We start from the raw sequence: 18895 nt of genomic DNA, 5'->3' as shown, positions 1-18895 counted from the left end.
GTAATGTTTTTCCCAATAATGCAATGTGTTTGTTTTTTATATCATTTTAGATGTTTGTTTAGAATAATTGTTCATATAGCCTTGACTCTCTTACCCACAAATAACGAGCCATGTTTTACTAGAAAAATTGAAGTTATCCTATGTTCCAAGTATTTCCCATGACCCAAAAAAGACCCAATTGTTGGTAACCCTTTCAAACTATATTTTTAGACTTCCTTTTGTTAGGCATATTTTTAGACCTCCTTTTGTTAAGCAAATCCTCATGTTTCCATAAGTACGAGCCAAATATTGTCTCCTCAATTAGTTTGCAATTAATGTTTTGTCTTTGGGCTTTTCTATTGATGATTTTACAAGGAAAACATGATCTTAGCAAAGTAGGAAATGATGAAAACAAAAGAAAAGACCAAGGACAGTCATGGCAGATGTGACAATTTTTCAACGAGGCCCAATAAGTCATACCTAACGTTAAAATGTGAAAAACTAAGTCATACCTAACGTTAAACAGTGAAAAACTACTAAAAGTTGCTTTGTTTTTACTTTTTCCACAAATAGAGATTTAGGATTATCTTAAAGATACATTTTTTAATATATAATCAAAATTTATAAAATCCCTAAAAGCTGCAATTGAGAGCTTATAAACAAGTGTTTTGAACACATAATTGATTATTGATAGCTGAATTCAAACTTATTCCACAAGGATCGTAATTCAATTTGTGTGACAATTTGTTTAGTAATAGTACACATTTGTGTTCAACTTTTCATTAACGTTCATATTTCTTCTAAGGACCTTTATATGCTTCGAGTGATTTACTTCTCAAACTTGCATCATATTTCCTTTTGTTTGTCAATTAATTTCCTTGGTTTTAATGCTTTCATGTTGTTGGTGTAGAATGTTGATCTCTTATAGCTGAATGGCTTTTCTCCTTCCATTTGCTTCTGCAAGACAACTAATCCTTATGCATCCCTGCCTTCTTCTATCATCACCTGCGAGCTTACCACACTATCACTAAAACGGGGATATCACTCCAGCACACCCTACTACTCCTAAGACGTTCTTGGGTACAATCGAATATTGATCTCCAACATGAGAACCAAGTGACGTACCAAATAACGACAACCCTGTTGACAAATAATAATTGCAATGTTGTCATAGAGTATTAAACAGAATAAAATAAATAAATAAAATGGTTTTATACCTTCCTTGCTTGTAGTCTACACTTTATATGTCTCAATTTTCAAGCCTAGACTCACAAGTGTTGGCGAATTTCCAAACATTAACTCGACGAGTTCTCAATATGCAAAGTTGCAAACAACTCACTGGGCCCAAAAGTAGGCGAACTACTCGCCGAGTTCAAATAGTACTGTTCATATTATCAATCTTGACCAGTATTAAAGGTTTTGTTAGTAACTTGTATGGGAATATAAGACGATGTCTATTCTGTACATTATATGGCCAGTGTTTAAAGGTCACTTGAAAGTTGAATCCCCATCAATCCACTATCCTTTTTGAGTGTTATGTTTCAAAGATTAGTTTTAAGAAACTGAATTTTTCATTGCTAATTTTGAGTTCACTAAAATCTGAATCTTACAACATGAAAGCAAATATATCTCACAACATTGGACGCATGAATTGCCTATATAAACAGGTTTTCAACGAACTTGTTTTAGCTTGTTTTGCAATAATCATAATATTAAATTGGATACGTGCTAGTTGGGTATTTCTAGCACATAAATATGAACAGACTTTATCTTCAAAAATACAAGAATGTCACAACCAAACGTCATAAAAAATGTTCAAAATGCTCTCATAATTACATACATTGTCAGTTAATATTTCCAACGAATATAAAATAATATAATTACAGGGAATAGCAGCTATAGCACATAAAAAGCATTATCATGTTTTCCTTCTACGTGAAGATATCATACAAGGTCCCTGATGAATGAATAGCTAGACGACTTTGCAAAATTAGTGACAATTAACATTTTACTTTTTCTCATTGGAGGTAAACTTCTTTAATGAATTGCATTTATCTGTAACTATGCTTTACAAGACGTGAAATGGCCAAGGTGACAACCTTTTATGCATTAAAGGTAATTCCGAAGTACATTACAACACACGACTCTCCATGTGAGAGAGACGGGGAGAGAACGATCTGCATGCTAGCAGGAGCAATAAACAAACCAAACCCATAGAATTTTGAATAAATGAATAGTAATTGTTGTATCATAAACATATTGCACAAAACCTGCAACAACAGAAGAGAAACGGTTAGTTGAATTTTAAGTAACAACCAAACAAAATAAAATATAACATTTGCGTATTTTACCTGTACTTACTCTTAATTCACTCACACATTTGTTGAAAGTTCTAAACATGAGATGGTGAAATTTTCTACCAAACCCAAATCAAATGGATCTCAGCAGTACTTGGATGTGCAGGCCTAAATAAGTTCACTCTTAAGATACAATTGTATTCATTAGGTGTATTTTAATAGTGAAATTTATAGCCATCAATTATAACAGAGGCCAATATTTAGCTACCAGAAAAAGCAAACCTGAATCTAGAATGCTAAATAAAACTTATGTCCAAATCAATTACAGTGTCTAAAGCTTTCATTTAATTTGGCAATTTAAATAATGTTTGTTTACTTGGTTGTTCAACAATTTTCCTTTGTCCAAATTACTGGAATTTCCAGAAGAAATCTTGCACAACTGGCATTGTAAGATGGTGATAAAATCCTCTTTATGTTCAGAACAGTATCAACAGCATATACCTTCTCTAGTAACTCATTACAAAAACCATGTCCAAATACAATCCCAAGCACTTAATTTATGGGCATAGCGCAAACCAAGAAACAAGGAACAGTTCCCAATGCCATGGGCCCAAAACAATAAGCCCAAACTTGGTCAGCACTCCTCCAACTCAAACCATGTGCCCCACCTCATGAATGCACCCCATGAATAGAATACAAAGCCCACATGAGATTCTTTTGACCCCTACAATCAAAGAATCCACCTAGTCAAACCAAGCACTCCACTTTGGAGCATTCAATTGCTCTTACGTTGCTGTATAACACACAATCCTAACAATCTCTCACTTGTATACATTGCATAAAGGGGTTAAACAAACAAGCACTCCACTTTGGAGCATTCAATTGCTCTTACGTTGCTGTATAACACACATTCCTAACAATCTCTCACTTGTATACATTGCATAAAGGGGTTAAACAAACAAGCATAACCTAAGAGCTAGGGAAAGAAATGCCCATAGCTTTCCTACACCAAGAAAATATCTCAATACCTACTGGTTTCTTCATGTATTATTTGCTCAAACTCTCACTACATGGGCATTTTCATGCCTAATACACACCATGACAACGTGGGTCACATCCTCCACATCTTGAAAATCCTCAAATTTTAACTTCAATGCAACCAACAAATTTCCTTTCAACCAGCAACTTATGGTTGACTTCAAGAATCATGGAACTATTACATCCCCTACTCGTAGTGCTAGTATTCAACTTGTACAGAGTCTCAATATGGACTCCCCTTGCCAACACCGATACTCCTCTAACCATCTTACAAATATCCTTGCCAAAAACTATCTGCTAACTTGCATCATTCGTCTTGCTCATTAAGATTAGATTTCTGACTAAACCTGGAACATGTACAACTCCAAGAAGTGACCTTACTCTCCCATCGTTAACATCAATTTGACCTTACCCTAACCAATTTTCTTATGAGTTGAGTTATCATCTATGAAGATATAACCTCCATTAAAACTTCTATATTCAAAAAAACACTCCTTTTGATGAGTCATATGAAAAGAAGCTTGTCTCAATCAGCCACACATCACTGCATACATGTGTACTCAACAATGCTAAGAAAACATCTTCAGATTCCTCGGTAAAGGAAATTGCATCCGAGGAGAAGACATCATCTAATACCCCATCTGCCTTCTTCAATCTGAATTCTTTTTTGAAATGTCCAAATTTCAGTAATTCCAAGATTTCACCTTAGACTTTCCAAGAGATTTAGATCTTTTATCTCCAGTCTCATTCTTGCCTTTATCGTGAGAATAACTTTGCACAAACAAGACATCCTTTGCAACATCCTCTATGTATTTCCACCTCATTTCTTCTAGCAATAAGTCTGCAACAATCTCTTCCAACTTCAACTTTACTGGGGTAATACTGATGGCCATCACCAAGTTACTCTTGAATCCAGCAAAGAACATAGTAAAGTAATGCATTTATCTTCCTCAGCATGGGTACATCTGTAGAGATTAATTGGCTCACCACAATGTTGAACTCATTAAGGTGTTATATCATAGAGTCATTGTCACTCATCCCGAGGGGGTAAAACAACTTTTATAGAAAAGGTTTGTTTGCTAGAGATTTTGTCAAACACAAAGCTTCCATCTTTTCCTACAACTTCTAGGAATTGTCGTCTCCCGAAACATCCAGGAACACAAAGTCAGAAAGGCAAAGACAGATAGTGCTTATTGCCTTCCTATCACACTTGTCCTGGTCACCATCATAGTTGTAGAATTATTTCCTAACATAGCAATCCATTGATCTCTGTCAACAAAAGAACCATGTTGATCTTTATTGCTCAAAGTTTTGTCAAATGAAATTTTCTCTCTCCATCTTTGATGTGTTTGCTATCTTCAATGTTTTGAAACTTGGATTCCCGACACAAAAATCTCATTCAAACTAAAGATTATCACAAGGCCAAAATGCCCCTCCTCTTAGATCTTATCAAATCAAGCTCGAAGGGTGAGGAAACATCCAACAAAGATAAACGAAAAGGGAAGAGAGGCCATGAAAAAGGCTTGAGTAGCACAAGCTGGCTATCAAGAATTTGAGTGTCCAGAAGTTGTGCATGAGTAGAGTTGCATGAAGAAGCACGTGCATGTTCTGCAAGGAGAAGAGGACATTAACATAGAAAGTGTGGCTCTTGTAGCAAGGGAAAGTATGATGACATGTGAAGTTTTTCTCAAACATGCAATGAGAGGAGAATGAATTGTGGTTAACAGAAAGTATTTTCCACATTAAGTACAAGTCAAGCAGTAAGTGCTGCAAGGTGATTATAGATTGAGGCAACAGAGCTAACTTAGTACAAGGTCTCATGGTTGTAGAAGGAACAACTACTTATGATGATAGAGAAGTGCAAAGCAACATTTGACATTAGTAGTTATGCAAATGAAACATGGTTTGATGTCATTCCCATGGATGCATGTTATTTGCTATTAAGTCAACCTTGGCAGTATGATAATTGCGCGGTCTATAATGGGGAAAAGAACGTATATACCATCCCCAAGAATGGTATAAAGTTCACACAGGAGGACAAAGAGTTGCACAGCTATGAGGAGCCTTAAGTCATTGTATTTTCTTTAAGGAGAGATACTTGCAAGACTGCTATGCATTAGTAGTCAAGTTCACATAGGACAAAGAGTTGCACAACTATGAGGAGCCTTAAGTCATTGCATTGCTTGCGGAGTTTGCAGATGTGATTGGCATTGGGATGCCAGATGGAATTTTGTTGATGCGCAACATGTCACACAACATCGATCTTATCCCAGAATCTAATTTTCCTAACAAGATATCGCATCACATGAGTCCAGATGTGAGTCCATAGTTGAAAAATCAGGTAGAAAAATTGTTAGAAAAAGGTCCAACTCAAGAAAGTAGGCGCCCTTGCACAGTGATTGTAATGCCTACACCAAAGTTGACAGATTGTAGGACGTGTAGCAATTCACATGTAAAAAACAAGAAAATCATTAGGTACATTTTTTTGTTGCAACAAATGGATGATCCAATGGATTGGCTAAGTGGTGTACACTATTTCTCAAAGATAGATCTCAAGGGTGGTGTAATTAGATTCACATAAGGGAAGGTGGCGAATGGAAAACCACATTCAAAATTAAGGATTAAATTTTATACGTGGATGGTGATGCCATTCAGGCTGACCATGTGCTGAGCATGTTCATGAAGTTAATGAGCAAGGATCTAATGTCGTTTCTAGGCAAGATTGTGGTCATTTACCTTCATGGCATTTTGGTGTTTAGAAAAACCAAAAAGAAGCATCTTGCACACTTGCAGCAAGTCTTTGCCCAACCAAGGAAGGAGAAGTTTTTGTTTTTTAATCTGAAGAAGTGCATAGGGAGCAGATATACTTGAGATTTGCCATATCTCATAAAGGACTAAATATGGACCCTAAAATGGTTGTCAGATTATTGAGTTACTAGAACCGAGAATGACAACTAAGCTAAGGAGCTTCCACAGGTTAGTGAGTTTCTATGGAAAGTTCATCAAGAACTTCAATGGGATGTGCACATCTTTCACTCATTGAAAGGTGAATTTGAATGGACAGTTGTTGCTGCCAAAAGCTTTGTGCTCTTGAAGAAGAAAGTGATAACGGAGCCTATGTTGGTGCTCCCTGATTTTGACAAAGTTTTTCAAGTGGATTGTGATGCCATAAAAAAAGGTTTGGTGTTCTGCTATGCCAGGAAGGTAGGCCTATTTCATATTTCAAACAAACTAAATACCACCACAAATAAATATTTGATCTAGGGCCAAGAGTTATACATATTTGTGCAACAAGTGAAGGCACTATTTGTTGCCCAAGGAATTTGTGATGTAACAAACCATTATGTGCTAAAGTTTATAAACAACTAGTCAAAGTTGAATCAAAGGCACGATATGTGTGGAATATCTATACGTTTACTCTTTTGTTTAGTCACAATTTCTATTTTTGCAAATGCATGGAGTCATGGGAAGGAGATAGAGGCCTTATCTGAAAAAAATTTTGTGAAAGGGTATTTGTTTAGAAGACAACTATTATCTATCCCATGTAGTTCAATGATGTAGAACTTCATCAATGAGTTGCATGTATGTAAATTCGAAGGGCTTGTTTGGGGCAAACAAGACATTGGCAGTATTCGAGGAGAGATATTACTAGCCTAATTTGTCAAAGATGTGTGCATATTTGTAGAGCGTTGCAGAGCTTTTCAAGTAGCAATTAGTGTGGTGAAAAATACAAGGTTGTATTAGACATCGTACAAGGCAAAGATACCTATGAGGAATAGTCAAAAGTTGAATGATGCATCTCGGATTGCCGGCTTGTTATTCAATGAAATTGTTTGGTGCATGAGTTATCACAAAGTATTAATTTGAATAGGAATACTGAATTTCTCATCTTTATTTCAGTTACACTTTGTGGAAGAAATTAGTTACGAAAATAAATTATAGTTTTGCCTACTATCCATAAATGGAGGTTTTCAATTAGAGTCTTGGCACCTTACTCGGGTGTTTAGTAGGCAAACACACTGCACAATGAGATTGCATATTGGTGCAAGAAAAGTTTGTGTAAAATACTTTGGTAAATATGTCTACAAGCAAGACATTGCAGGTGGTGTATGGGACTTCTCCAAGAGGTATCACAAATCTATTGGGAGTGAAAATTGGCAAGTATGCCAATGCAAAGGCTGAAGACTTCATGCAATGTATGAGAGAAATACATGCCCAAGTTAAGAAGCAACTAGAAGCCAACAAGGCCAAATATCAAACATGCACAAATGAGCACATGAGAGAAAAGATTCCTTTAGACAGTGAGTTGGTCATGGCCCACTTACAAAAAGAACAGTTCCTACAATGAACTTATAATAAGTTGAAACCCAAAAAAATTGGTCCATGCATTGCAAGCAAATTTTCAAAGAATTCCTTGAATATCAAGCTACCAAAATGATTGGACATATTCCTTAACTTTAGTGCCTTAAACTTATACTCCTACCAAGCACCTAGTCCTAATGATTCTATGCAACCATAGGAAGTGCCAAATTGGAGAAAACACATGCCTAAAAAGTAGTAAAAGGTGATTGCATAGATTTTGGACTCATGCATTAGCAAGAAAACCCAGTAGAGAAAATATAAAGAAATTTGATTCAATATAAGGGTAAAGGACCTAATGAAGACTCCTGAATTTTACAAGCAATGTAAGTTTACTTGGGTGGCCAAATCAATATTTCATGCAATCTTAATTTTGAGCAACGTTCTCAAAATTCTATTATGTGGGATGTCTAATGTAGGAGCATCCTAGGGGTCAAACAATGTTGTATCACCCAAAATAGAATTCGTGTTGTGCATGTTTGTTTTCTTGCACACGCCCTATTGCCTTGTTGCATGTTTGCATGCATTTGCTTTCTATGTCATTTTGTGTATATCTTGAGCAGGTGTTAGTCCCATACCACCATGTGTGCCTTGTGCCTCTAGTGCATGCACAACCCATTGCAGCCTACACATACTTGCCTGCAATCTATTGTTTCATGGACCTTGAATGGTTGTTCTTGAGCACAACTTGTTGGATGAATCTCACACGTCTTGATCATGCATCCTACACACTATCACACAAGCCTCTACATCACCTTTTCTATCAATGGCATTACTACACACACATGGTTGGACTACTATGGGATGGTACCTAAGCTTCTATGTTGACTCATGCCATTCACACATTCTTCATCCACACGTCTTCTTTGTGCCAAATTCTCTTGACCACATGCAATCCAATTTCATAGCTCTCTCACAAAAACTTGTAGACCTAGTAGCACATCTTTTGTGGTTGACCTAGGTTCTCATGTAGTTGCTCAGTTATATGACTCTAAAGAGAGCTTGAAGTTTAATTCATTTCTTCTTATAACATCAGTTTTCTTTAGTTTGTGGAAACTTGGCAAATTTCTTTCCTTGTGCTCAATTAGTAATTGAATGCCAAACATAGTGACTCATGTCAATTTATTGACATTTTCTTTTAAAAGAAGGGGTTGGCAGTTCGAGCACAAGAATCAATATGTATAAAGTATGATTGCCATCAAGTTGGGTGTAGTAGTGTCGTACAGAAGAGAACCTGTCCTCCAGATCAAGTGGTTCTATGTTGGGTCTATGGGTTATCTAGTTCTATACTGAGTGAATGCCCATACATTTGTAATATTTCTACAAATTCAAACAAGGTTTTCATTTTCCTGCATTGAATTTATTCTCTTTGGTTGCTTTTGTTGTGACTGCGCACCTGGCACTAGTTCATTCAACCCATTACAATGCTGCACTAAATAGAGATCATACCAATTTGTCTTTAGAATTCAATTCACACCTTGTTGAGAAACATTGCATCTCTACTACAATGTACTCAAGATACCACACAACTTACATATAGTTTTATGAGGCAATAAACAATTTGACTTATATTGTACCCCAAATTTACAGCCATGAAACAAATATTTTAGATAAAAGTCAACTATCTATGACATAGATTAAATCCTTACATCTAGGTGATCTAGTAACCAATCCACATTATATTTTTCCAACCCTGGTTAGTAATTTGTAATGCATACATGAATCTTGGATCATTAGTGAATTAATTTTGTCCTAAAAACATACATCAAATTGAAAGACACATTTCTTCTTATCAACATTATTACCATGAAAAAAGATATATTTTGATTTGTCTTCCTAAAAACAACATGCTGCATTACAAAAGCATGTTGTGGAAAAGACCATAAAATTCCTAAAAGGTCTTTCACATAAACGTAAAATTAAAATTCAATGCATTTCCGTCCACACACCACAGCCATCCATCTTTCAACATATTGGACCCATTAAGGGACATTTCTTAAGCTTGCAATATTGCCAGCTCCATTTTGAAAGAATTGTTCATCATTGAGATGGAATTCATCCCAATAGTTTAGTGTTCACTAAAAGATATCATCCCTTGCAAAGGATCAATATCTAGGTTAGTTTTACATTAACCGATGTGTATGGCATAAAACTGCCACTTGTCCATTTCTATTGAAGGTTTCAACTTCTGATTATTTATTCAATTTGTAGGGGAGAGCAAAGGGGGCAAGAATGTCTTATGATTAGATCTTCTCTAAATGAAGAATTGAGAAATTAAATATACAAACTAATGCCTTTTGCCCTAACAAAATATCTTGACCATTAACAACTTGAGAATTTGTAAGTATGTCAATTTCATAATCTTAAATCCAATTGCCCCACCACCTTGCATAACTTCAATCATGATGTGTGGGGTATCTATGTCAATGGACTTGCTTTCAACCTTGTCAAATCACCATATTGATAAGAAATGGTGAGGGAAATCGATGAAAAATCCACAAAATATATAGGTCCAAGCTATGAAGAGGTGTGCACCACCTTATTAACCAAGGAAAAAATAATTGACACGTCATTGTAGCCAATCAACAAGTCATGGGTCAAAATGATACCGCCCATTGTTTATAATGGATGGAAAGATTGCAAAATTATTCCCCTAATTAATATCATTGCAATGTCCCCTAAAGTGGAAATGTATTTAAGGCAATCAATTGTGAAGTGCAAGTGAAGTATGCAATCTTCATTACTAACATCATGATAGTGTCAATTGAGATAATGGCGTCTCATAACATTTCCCAAGTTATGATAAACAACATCAAATTGGCAGAGCAGCAAGGGTATTAACTAAGGCAAGATATGGGCACATATTTTGGAGACCATGTGTCATCCACACACTAAACTTCATGATGCATATGCTTGACACAAATATCAGTCGACAAAAGAGATCTAAGAGTTCGAGGAGATCTAAATATTTGTTGCCTATCATGATAACACTAGCCATCTTTAGGTCTTTCTCTAAATGCAAAAGGCATTGAGCATCATACTAATCAATAACTTTCAAAAGCATATGGAGGCAGTCTAACACTAGGAGGGCCCAAAATGTTGAAGCATTGGCTCCTAGATGATGATATTGGCTTTCACTAAGCCTGTCATGAGTATGATCAGGTTTGCTGGTACAGATCAACCATGTTTGGGTGGGAAATATGATGATATTGACTCCATGGTAGAAAGAATAAGGGGAATAATAGGATCTAAGGAGAAATGCACCTAAGAAGCATTTTTCAAATAACAGCAAATAACAATAGTTGAACAATAGAACAAGATGACCGCACATTTGCTCCTCTTACTATTTTCTTTGACCCCCAAGTATTTCAGCACAATGATACCTTCTTTGCCAAGGAGGATGCAACCATATAAAGATGTTAAAGTTAGCAAAGGGTACAAGTAACATTCACTAGACTCTCCCTTATCTAGATGTAGAGGACAGAGTATTGAATGAGTTTGGAAATTTTATAGTTTCAATGCATCACAATCTTAGCACTCTTCAAGAAAAGTAGAAGAAAGACACCCATACATGATGGTACCTACATGACCAAAAACCTATTTTACCTAAAGTCTCTTACAATCAAAGTTGTATCACAGGTATGTATTTTTTATTTTTTAACTTTCTTACTTTTCTTTGGAAGCTATTAAATATAATTGTAAATGTTTTACTAACTTTGCTTCCTTTATCCACTGAATTAAATAAAACCAACATGGGTTGAATAGAAGATATAAGATCTACTCTATGTGCATTTCAACTTGTGCTTCCTCTCACTAGAGCAAGTTGACCAGGTGGGAAAAATAAGGAAATGGGATGCAGCCCCTAATAATGTCAACATGGATGCTTCTATTACACAAACTTTTCATAGTCTCTATCGAGGATGAGGGTCATCATGCTACTACACAAGACGTGCATAGTGGAGGTAGTGGGAATGGAATAGCATTGGAATTGCTTTTTAACAAACTAATTAAAGACACTGATCCTCTCAATGAGGAGCAATAAAATGATTATTGATTCAATGAATGGGGATGCATCCAACAAGGAGCTAACCCTTTGTAGTAAAATATGAGACCCAAATTGTAAGATTCCTTAGAAATTAGATTAGAGGTTAAGATTACTTCCATAACTTGGATAAAATTAAAGATGAGACTAGAAACTAGGTTTAAGAAAGCATAGGTAAATGAATTTTACTGCTTTTCTAGATGATCTTGCAGGAATTTTGTAGCTTGTGTTGCATCAACATATTTGGCCATTTGCCTTGTATCAATCTTGCAATCCTCATCTACGATGAAAGTGCCATGATTATTAATTTCACAAGCTTTTCCTTCTGTCATGTTTGCATTCATCTTCTCCATTCTCCTCTTTTAGAAACGCTTTTTAACATTATGTGTTCTCAATTGTACACTCTAAGGATTTGCATTAAACACTACTAAATGGATTCATTCAAATAAATGGGTAATAAGTGAAAACTCCTTCTAGGCTTCATACTTGCAACTATTTTGGTACCCTTGGGTGAGAGATCTAACTTGAAAGATCTTTTCAAGCAGCTACCATAATAGTTCAAAAACTCAAATTTTGCAAAAACTTGACATCGTAAAAAAAACAAAAATTTATAAATTGAACTTAAATATCATGCAAATACCAATGTACCTGTGGGAGACATCACTAATGACTATATGTCAAACCTTCATTTGGGGAAGTTTTGGGGTGTGGAAGCAAGGACAACCTTCATTTGGGGAAATATTAAGGGTGTGGAGGCAAGGACAAACCATCACCTCCCCCATCACCATGTTTTGCAAATTTTTAAGGAACGTGTCCAAGACATGTACCCAATTTAGGGACATCCCTTGCAATGTCCCCCATGTTACACATGAATTTGGGGATGATCTATTGTCCGTAATGTCCCTATCCCTGTGAGGTCAAAACTTGATCCACTTGTCACACTTTTGAAAGTACTTAAAAAGGACTAAAAACAAAACAAAAAAAAGTAGACCCTCTGGCCCAAACATTTGCTATTTAACACCCAAAAATAGCATGTGCTATGAACATCCTTGTGGCCTCAATGACCTCAATTTGAGTATGGTGGGAAAAGCTAGAGGTAATGCCCCAAATCCCTACAAGGGTTGGCCGTGCTTCTTAATCCTATTTGTGGTTGCCACCTCCAAAAGCCTGCTTTGTTTTTCCAAAAAACTAAATAGAAATTGCTGTGTGTTGTGTCCATGGAAAAAGAAAAAGTTTGACCAAGATTTTCCCGATTAAATCAGCATAATTGAATTATTTGTATACTTTGGTTTGTCTTTAGTCAATTCTGATTCCAAGGTAATGTTACTATGATATAAACTATTTTCATTTATCTTTAACATAATGATTTTCCTCACAATTGTCATTGAATTATCAATTTGCATTCTCAATTTTGTTTTTCATTTTGTACATTTTGTATAAATGTTGGTTATTTTTATATTATATTACATATGTAATTGTACACCCTACCTTGGTCATACCAAGTCAAGGAAAAAAGGTCAAATTATGAACCAGAATGTGAACCATAAGGGAGGGAAGAGCTATGTGGGTTGTATTGGGTCAAACAGTCAAATAAAAGTGCTAATATCAATAGAGGCATGTCAACTAAGATGAAGGTCAGCTCTTACTAGTGGAACATTTCTGATGTGACCAACTTTTACTGCTTTTCCCTCGCACTCTAATTTTTGTATTTGTCATCACACTTAACTACAAGTACATCTTGTTAATAGAATAATTTAATTGTGCTTTATGTTATTTTTCCTTTGTGGAAATCTCACACAATCAAATCCAGAAGCTCATATAGACATACTAATGGATTGTGGAAATCTACTGATATTAGCTTCAGATTAGTCACATTTTATATTAGCATCCAACATAATACTTGGGTTAATTTAGTTAAACACTTTATAATTATTTTAAAAGTAACATAATCTGAAATGGGATTGATTATCAATACAATTTGTGACCTTGATTGTTTTAATATCCAAGATAATGAAACTGGTAGGAACTAAAGTAAATTATAGGGTTTAATATTGAACAATGCCTATCTATCATGACACTCGAGTTTGATAAAATGATATTCAAAGCAATATTTTATGGCAGTTTTATTTATTATATGCAAGTTATGTAGTTTTCTAAACTTAATTCCTAATTTAAAGCTAAAATATGTATATAATATGACTTTTAAATGGCTTTTGTACAAATGCACCCAAAACATACCATACCCTTAAAAAAATTTGCCATATCAGCACATCCAAATCCCCATACCAAAACCCAAACCAATAACTAAGCTATGTTATCATTTCATGAAAAACCAATACTAAACAAATAATTCAGAAATGGCCTCTCCTATGCGCCCCAACATACCCCACTCTTGCAAAATTTGAGTATTAAGAAAAATCTAAGAAACATTTATAAATTTCCAAAACTCGTGCACTCTTAGAGATCAAGAACTCCTTTAACTTTTAGAACAAAACATGATAATTTATTGCAACAATAATAAAAAAGTTCCCTTACAAAAATTCAGATGTGGCACTTTCCACCAAAGTCATTATGTTCCATTTCATGTTCAATTTCAGCAAGGAAAAGATTTGGAACATGTTTGTAAACTGGTGAAGTTAAGAATAAAATAGAGATTAATTTCAAAGAAAATAAATCTGCATTATTTTGTTATTTTTATTTTCTAACTAAAAAATGTATCCACGAGATTTTCAAAATAGTCAAATATTACAATATAGATTTGAAAACTATATAAAGAGATGTCCAGACTTATAAACCATGATAAGCTAATCAAAGAATCACATTTTAAATTAATTTTTTTGTCAGGAAGTAGCAGTCAAGAGTCAATACTCTGAAGCACATGATTGAATTGGATCAATATCATCATCACTAGATGCACCACTAAGTTTATCACTAAGAAAGTTGAGATTTTCTACATCAGCTATGATTTCTTGAATATGTTGGAGTTGTGAAATAGAGATGGAGTCTTTTGTCACTTTGTTCATTCATACTTGTCAATTACTATGAATATAAACAAGATCTCTCAACATGCTAGACAACAATTACATGTTTGTGTAATTGTGATCGTAATAATATAAAATCTTGTTTGCACTCAAACCAAATTCTCCAAATCAACTTAAAGATTACTATCCTCTAATATTTGAATAATATACTGGGATGGTTTCTTGTGGTTCATGGTGTCAATCATTTTAAGAAAACTACACCTTGAGGGAAAACCAACAAAACATTAAGCCATCGCCTCTAACTCATATTTGACCATCCATTGTTCAATATGGTGCAGCTTGTTGCACTCCAAAAGGCTTAGATTACTGCTAATTTCTTGTTCATACTTTCCATTGATCTATTCAAACAAGTTGCCCTGAAAGACTTTGAAGTGGGAGTTTTATACCCTTTGCCAAACTCATCAATTTTTTGATAGCATTTTTTAATGTAAATTCTTGGCTACATGGAATGGAACAGCACTTGAATAAAGCAAATAAAGCAGTGCACCATTCACATGATGTTTCTATATTGGTTTCCAAAGGATATTCATTGTTCCACTTCCTACTAATACCTTTGTTGTGGCCTTGGGCATTTTTGAAGAGGAAGAGATAGAACATGTTGTGAACCTAAGCATTTCCTTTTGGATTCTCCATTATTTTGTGTCAATTTCATCTTTCCTATGATCAAAGTGGCTTGGTCTTTCTCTAGAACAATTTGAAGCGATGAAGTTACAGCATAGCATTTAGTAACACCCCCTCCATGACCACCTAAAATGCAAAGTTGGTGGTCCACTACACTTGTTAAACTCTTACTAAAAGGATAATTACACAAACAAGATTTTATATTATTACGATCACAATTACATGTTTCCATCCCTAAGCATTTGATTTTGGAGGTGCCAATGGTTTACAATCTACACATTTAGAATACCAATGATGACATCGAATACTTAAAAAAAGTAACCCAAAATGATAACAATCACATTAAAAAATATGAACAATATTATTAATTTTTTTAAATGGCATTTAAAATATTGATAATCATAGTACCCAAATTTCCATTGAAAAATAAAGCTCGAAATATTGCTACTTATGATGTATGTCATATCTAATTTTCAAAAATATGTTTTATGATATCAAAAAGCTTATTGAATTATTATAATATTAAATATTAATAAATATTTATAAACATTCAACATTATAATGGCAAAATGACATACCCATGCCCATTTCCCTTATTTTTGGCCCCACTTTGATTAGACTATCCTTAATGCAATTAGTAGTCTACAAATAGAATATTCTTGTGTGAATTTGGCTCGTGAAATCACCATATCCAGATACCATCATCACTCATCTCTAGAAATTGGTCCTCATCCCTAGATGAGATTCAAGGAAATAGACTTGACCCAAGTCGTTTCCATAGTCGCAGATTAAAACTACACCTTATCCGCCAATTCACAAACCATTGTGATCCAACCTGGCCCACATATGTGTTGATTTATATGCTATTTTGTTGCATTTGAAGACATTCATTCATTCATTTGAAGTCATGCTGAGACCATCAAAGGCAACATAGAAATCATTGAAGAGCATTTATGAGAGAATCATAACAGCATTATCATAGGATTACATCAACACGCATCAGCCTAAGTCCATTGCACGACTACTTGCTGCCCTTGATAATTGTACCGAAGTCATTCACTTAGTCCAACTTGGGATCAATCTAAGGAGAACAGGACCCTTGCAATTCACCAGATTCCCTAAAGGTGTTTGTAAACACCACCAGTGCTTACTGAAATTGAAATATTTGAAAAATAGGGCAAGTAAATTTCAAAAATCAAATTTCTGCTAGTTCATTCCTGTGGGTATAGGTTTGGGTCTGTCTCTCAATTCAGTTCCTCAAGCACAGCTCTAAACTATAGCAAAATACAGTCAGTTTGCAGATTTTGAGACACTTGTCTGATCAGACTCTAAAATTCCAAGAAAGTTAAATATTAGCAAGCCCCAAAATGTTTGTTTTGTACATGCTTTTACGCATTATATAAGATCATGTATCTCAGGAATAAGAAAAATCCCTAAAGTTTTAATAATTTTTAAACAAATAAGGTAATTTTTTATCCATGAATTCCAACGATCTTAAATGTAAGAAACATTTTTTTTAATGTAAATAGTAATAATTTTAGGGGGCTTCTATTTGTGTTCAGCGGATTTTGAATTTTTGGAGGAAAAACAGGAAACTCTATGACTAAGCTTACAACTTACACAGCCCAATTCTTATCAGCTTTAGACTCCTTATGCTCTTCAAGAGTAAAATTGTACATGCATGTTGTTTTTTAAGTTTAGATTGTTTCTTGCCTGATATTGTTTGACAGAAAATTTGATTCAAACAAAAATTAGATAAAAACAAGAGGAATTCAGTACTAACAGATGGTATATTTCTTCTTAATACAGAAACATGATTTTGGAGAGTTCAAGTTAATTAAGCATAAGACACATAGCATTTAAGAGATGTTGTAGACATGTTCTCTTTGAGAAAATTATGCTCGAAAGAGTCACTTTCTCAAAATAGCAACTAAAACACATATCTTACTGTGCAAACATTCACCTGTATTCTTTGAAAGTGCTACTTATCTGCATTTGAATTGTATGATGAATATACACTTGGCAGAAACAGACTAAATTTAGCAAAAGAAACATGTAATTTACCTGAAAGAATAAAACTGGTGTATGACTTTTGTTCTGGAATTGATTGCTTCTGTAGAAGATTCCGTACCAGTCATTTTCATGTTTTTTCAGCAATCCAGGATTAATCCATTCTTTCTAATCAGGGTACATAAATCTCCTCTCAGCCTTAGCCACACTATCAAGAGATGAGACCAAAGTTTATCTAGATTGTGAAAGCTACAAGAAAGTTATCAGTTACAATCTTTTCCTTGGGGCACGCATGCCAAGTCCATGACCTTCTTTCTCAAGCCTACAGCATACAACATGATTGCTCAATAAAGTTCTCAAGAACAGAAATAAGATGCATGGAAAGTTCATATACACAAAATTTATTTTTATTTATCATATAATTATGACCACTAGTTCGAAATTCCATTTTACATTCAACTATATTTCCATATAAGAATATAAAAAGCATAGCAAATCATTTAACCACAAAAACATGCATGGCATATAGAAACCAGAGAACAAAGATGATTTTTTATGTACTTCGGTAAGATTTTGACTGTGGCAATTGTATCAGACAGGATTTGTAGAAAATTCTTCTATCATCTTGTCATTGAGATCATGAAACTCTTTAAATGTCAATGACAATTTTGAGGTCTCTACAATTAAATTTCTGATAATGTCTTGCATACAGGATATTTTACATGTGTCCTACATCTGGTCTTTTACCTCAATCTTCCTAGATATGTTCAAGGATTGAACCACATTAGATCCTGTGAGGTTTATCCCCAGCAAACACTAGGATTGCAGTTTATGCATGCACACAAACACACATAGGGCAATTTTGCAAAGTGAGCCACGAACTCATCTTCCACTTCGTGTAACATGAATCATATTTTCTTCTTCAATCATCTATCATGATCTTTGCATGCTGACTGATCTCATCTATAATCCTGACCTTTTTTTTCTGTTTCACAACTTTCAAATGGAAGAACATGAATTATTCCCATTATACATATCCTCCATTCTCTTCCCACACTGACTGCTCTTATCTGTAATCCTGAACCTTTTTTTTTCTGTCATGCAACTCTAAAAAGCGAGAGATTTCAGTTCAATAAAACACATTAATCAAAATCTTTAAAGAGGCAATTGCACAAAACAAACAAATGGTTTTGAGATAGATAATAATGTATTAAGGTTTTTTACATTATGTAGTAAATAGGAAATATCTGATCATATCTTCTGAAACTGTTCAAAGGACTTTGGCTGTGAACTGCAAACTGAATTCAGTTTCCTTTTTTATTACCATTCATTCTGGGCAAGAACACCTTCTAGGGGATTCTTGGATGGTCACTGACAGCTGCAAGTGTCCATGGCAAAGAATAATGTTGGCAACAATTAATTTCCTTAAGAAAACAAGATGCCAAGCTAATTTTTTGGAAGATAACTCCATAGTCAATTTTCAAAAGCTGCAACATTTTGGAAAAGAT

At 34.6% G+C, this 18895-nt stretch overlaps 1 protein-coding gene across 1 annotated transcript in view; it reads right to left on the bottom strand.

Annotated features, from left to right (window-relative positions):
• Positions 1-1686: 1686 nt before the first annotated feature.
• The window catches only part of LOC131060149 (uncharacterized), a 31965-nt gene continuing 14756 nt past the window's right edge, over positions 1687-18895 (bottom strand). The window contains exons 6-7 of the mRNA XM_057993264.2: positions 17442-17709; positions 1687-2249 (exon numbers count right to left, since the gene is read on the bottom strand). Coding sequence (XP_057849247.2) covers positions 17655-17709 — 55 coding nt within the window. The 3' untranslated portion in view covers positions 1687-2249; positions 17442-17654. The remainder of the gene's footprint in view (positions 2250-17441; positions 17710-18895) is intronic.

This window comes from Cryptomeria japonica, chromosome 7 (genome assembly GCF_030272615.1).
Source record: "Cryptomeria japonica chromosome 7, Sugi_1.0, whole genome shotgun sequence".
Lineage (NCBI taxonomy): Eukaryota > Viridiplantae > Streptophyta > Pinopsida > Cupressales > Cupressaceae > Cryptomeria > Cryptomeria japonica.
The sequence above is the reverse complement of the archived record's forward strand: the minus strand, read 5'-3'. Positions and strand labels throughout refer to the sequence as shown.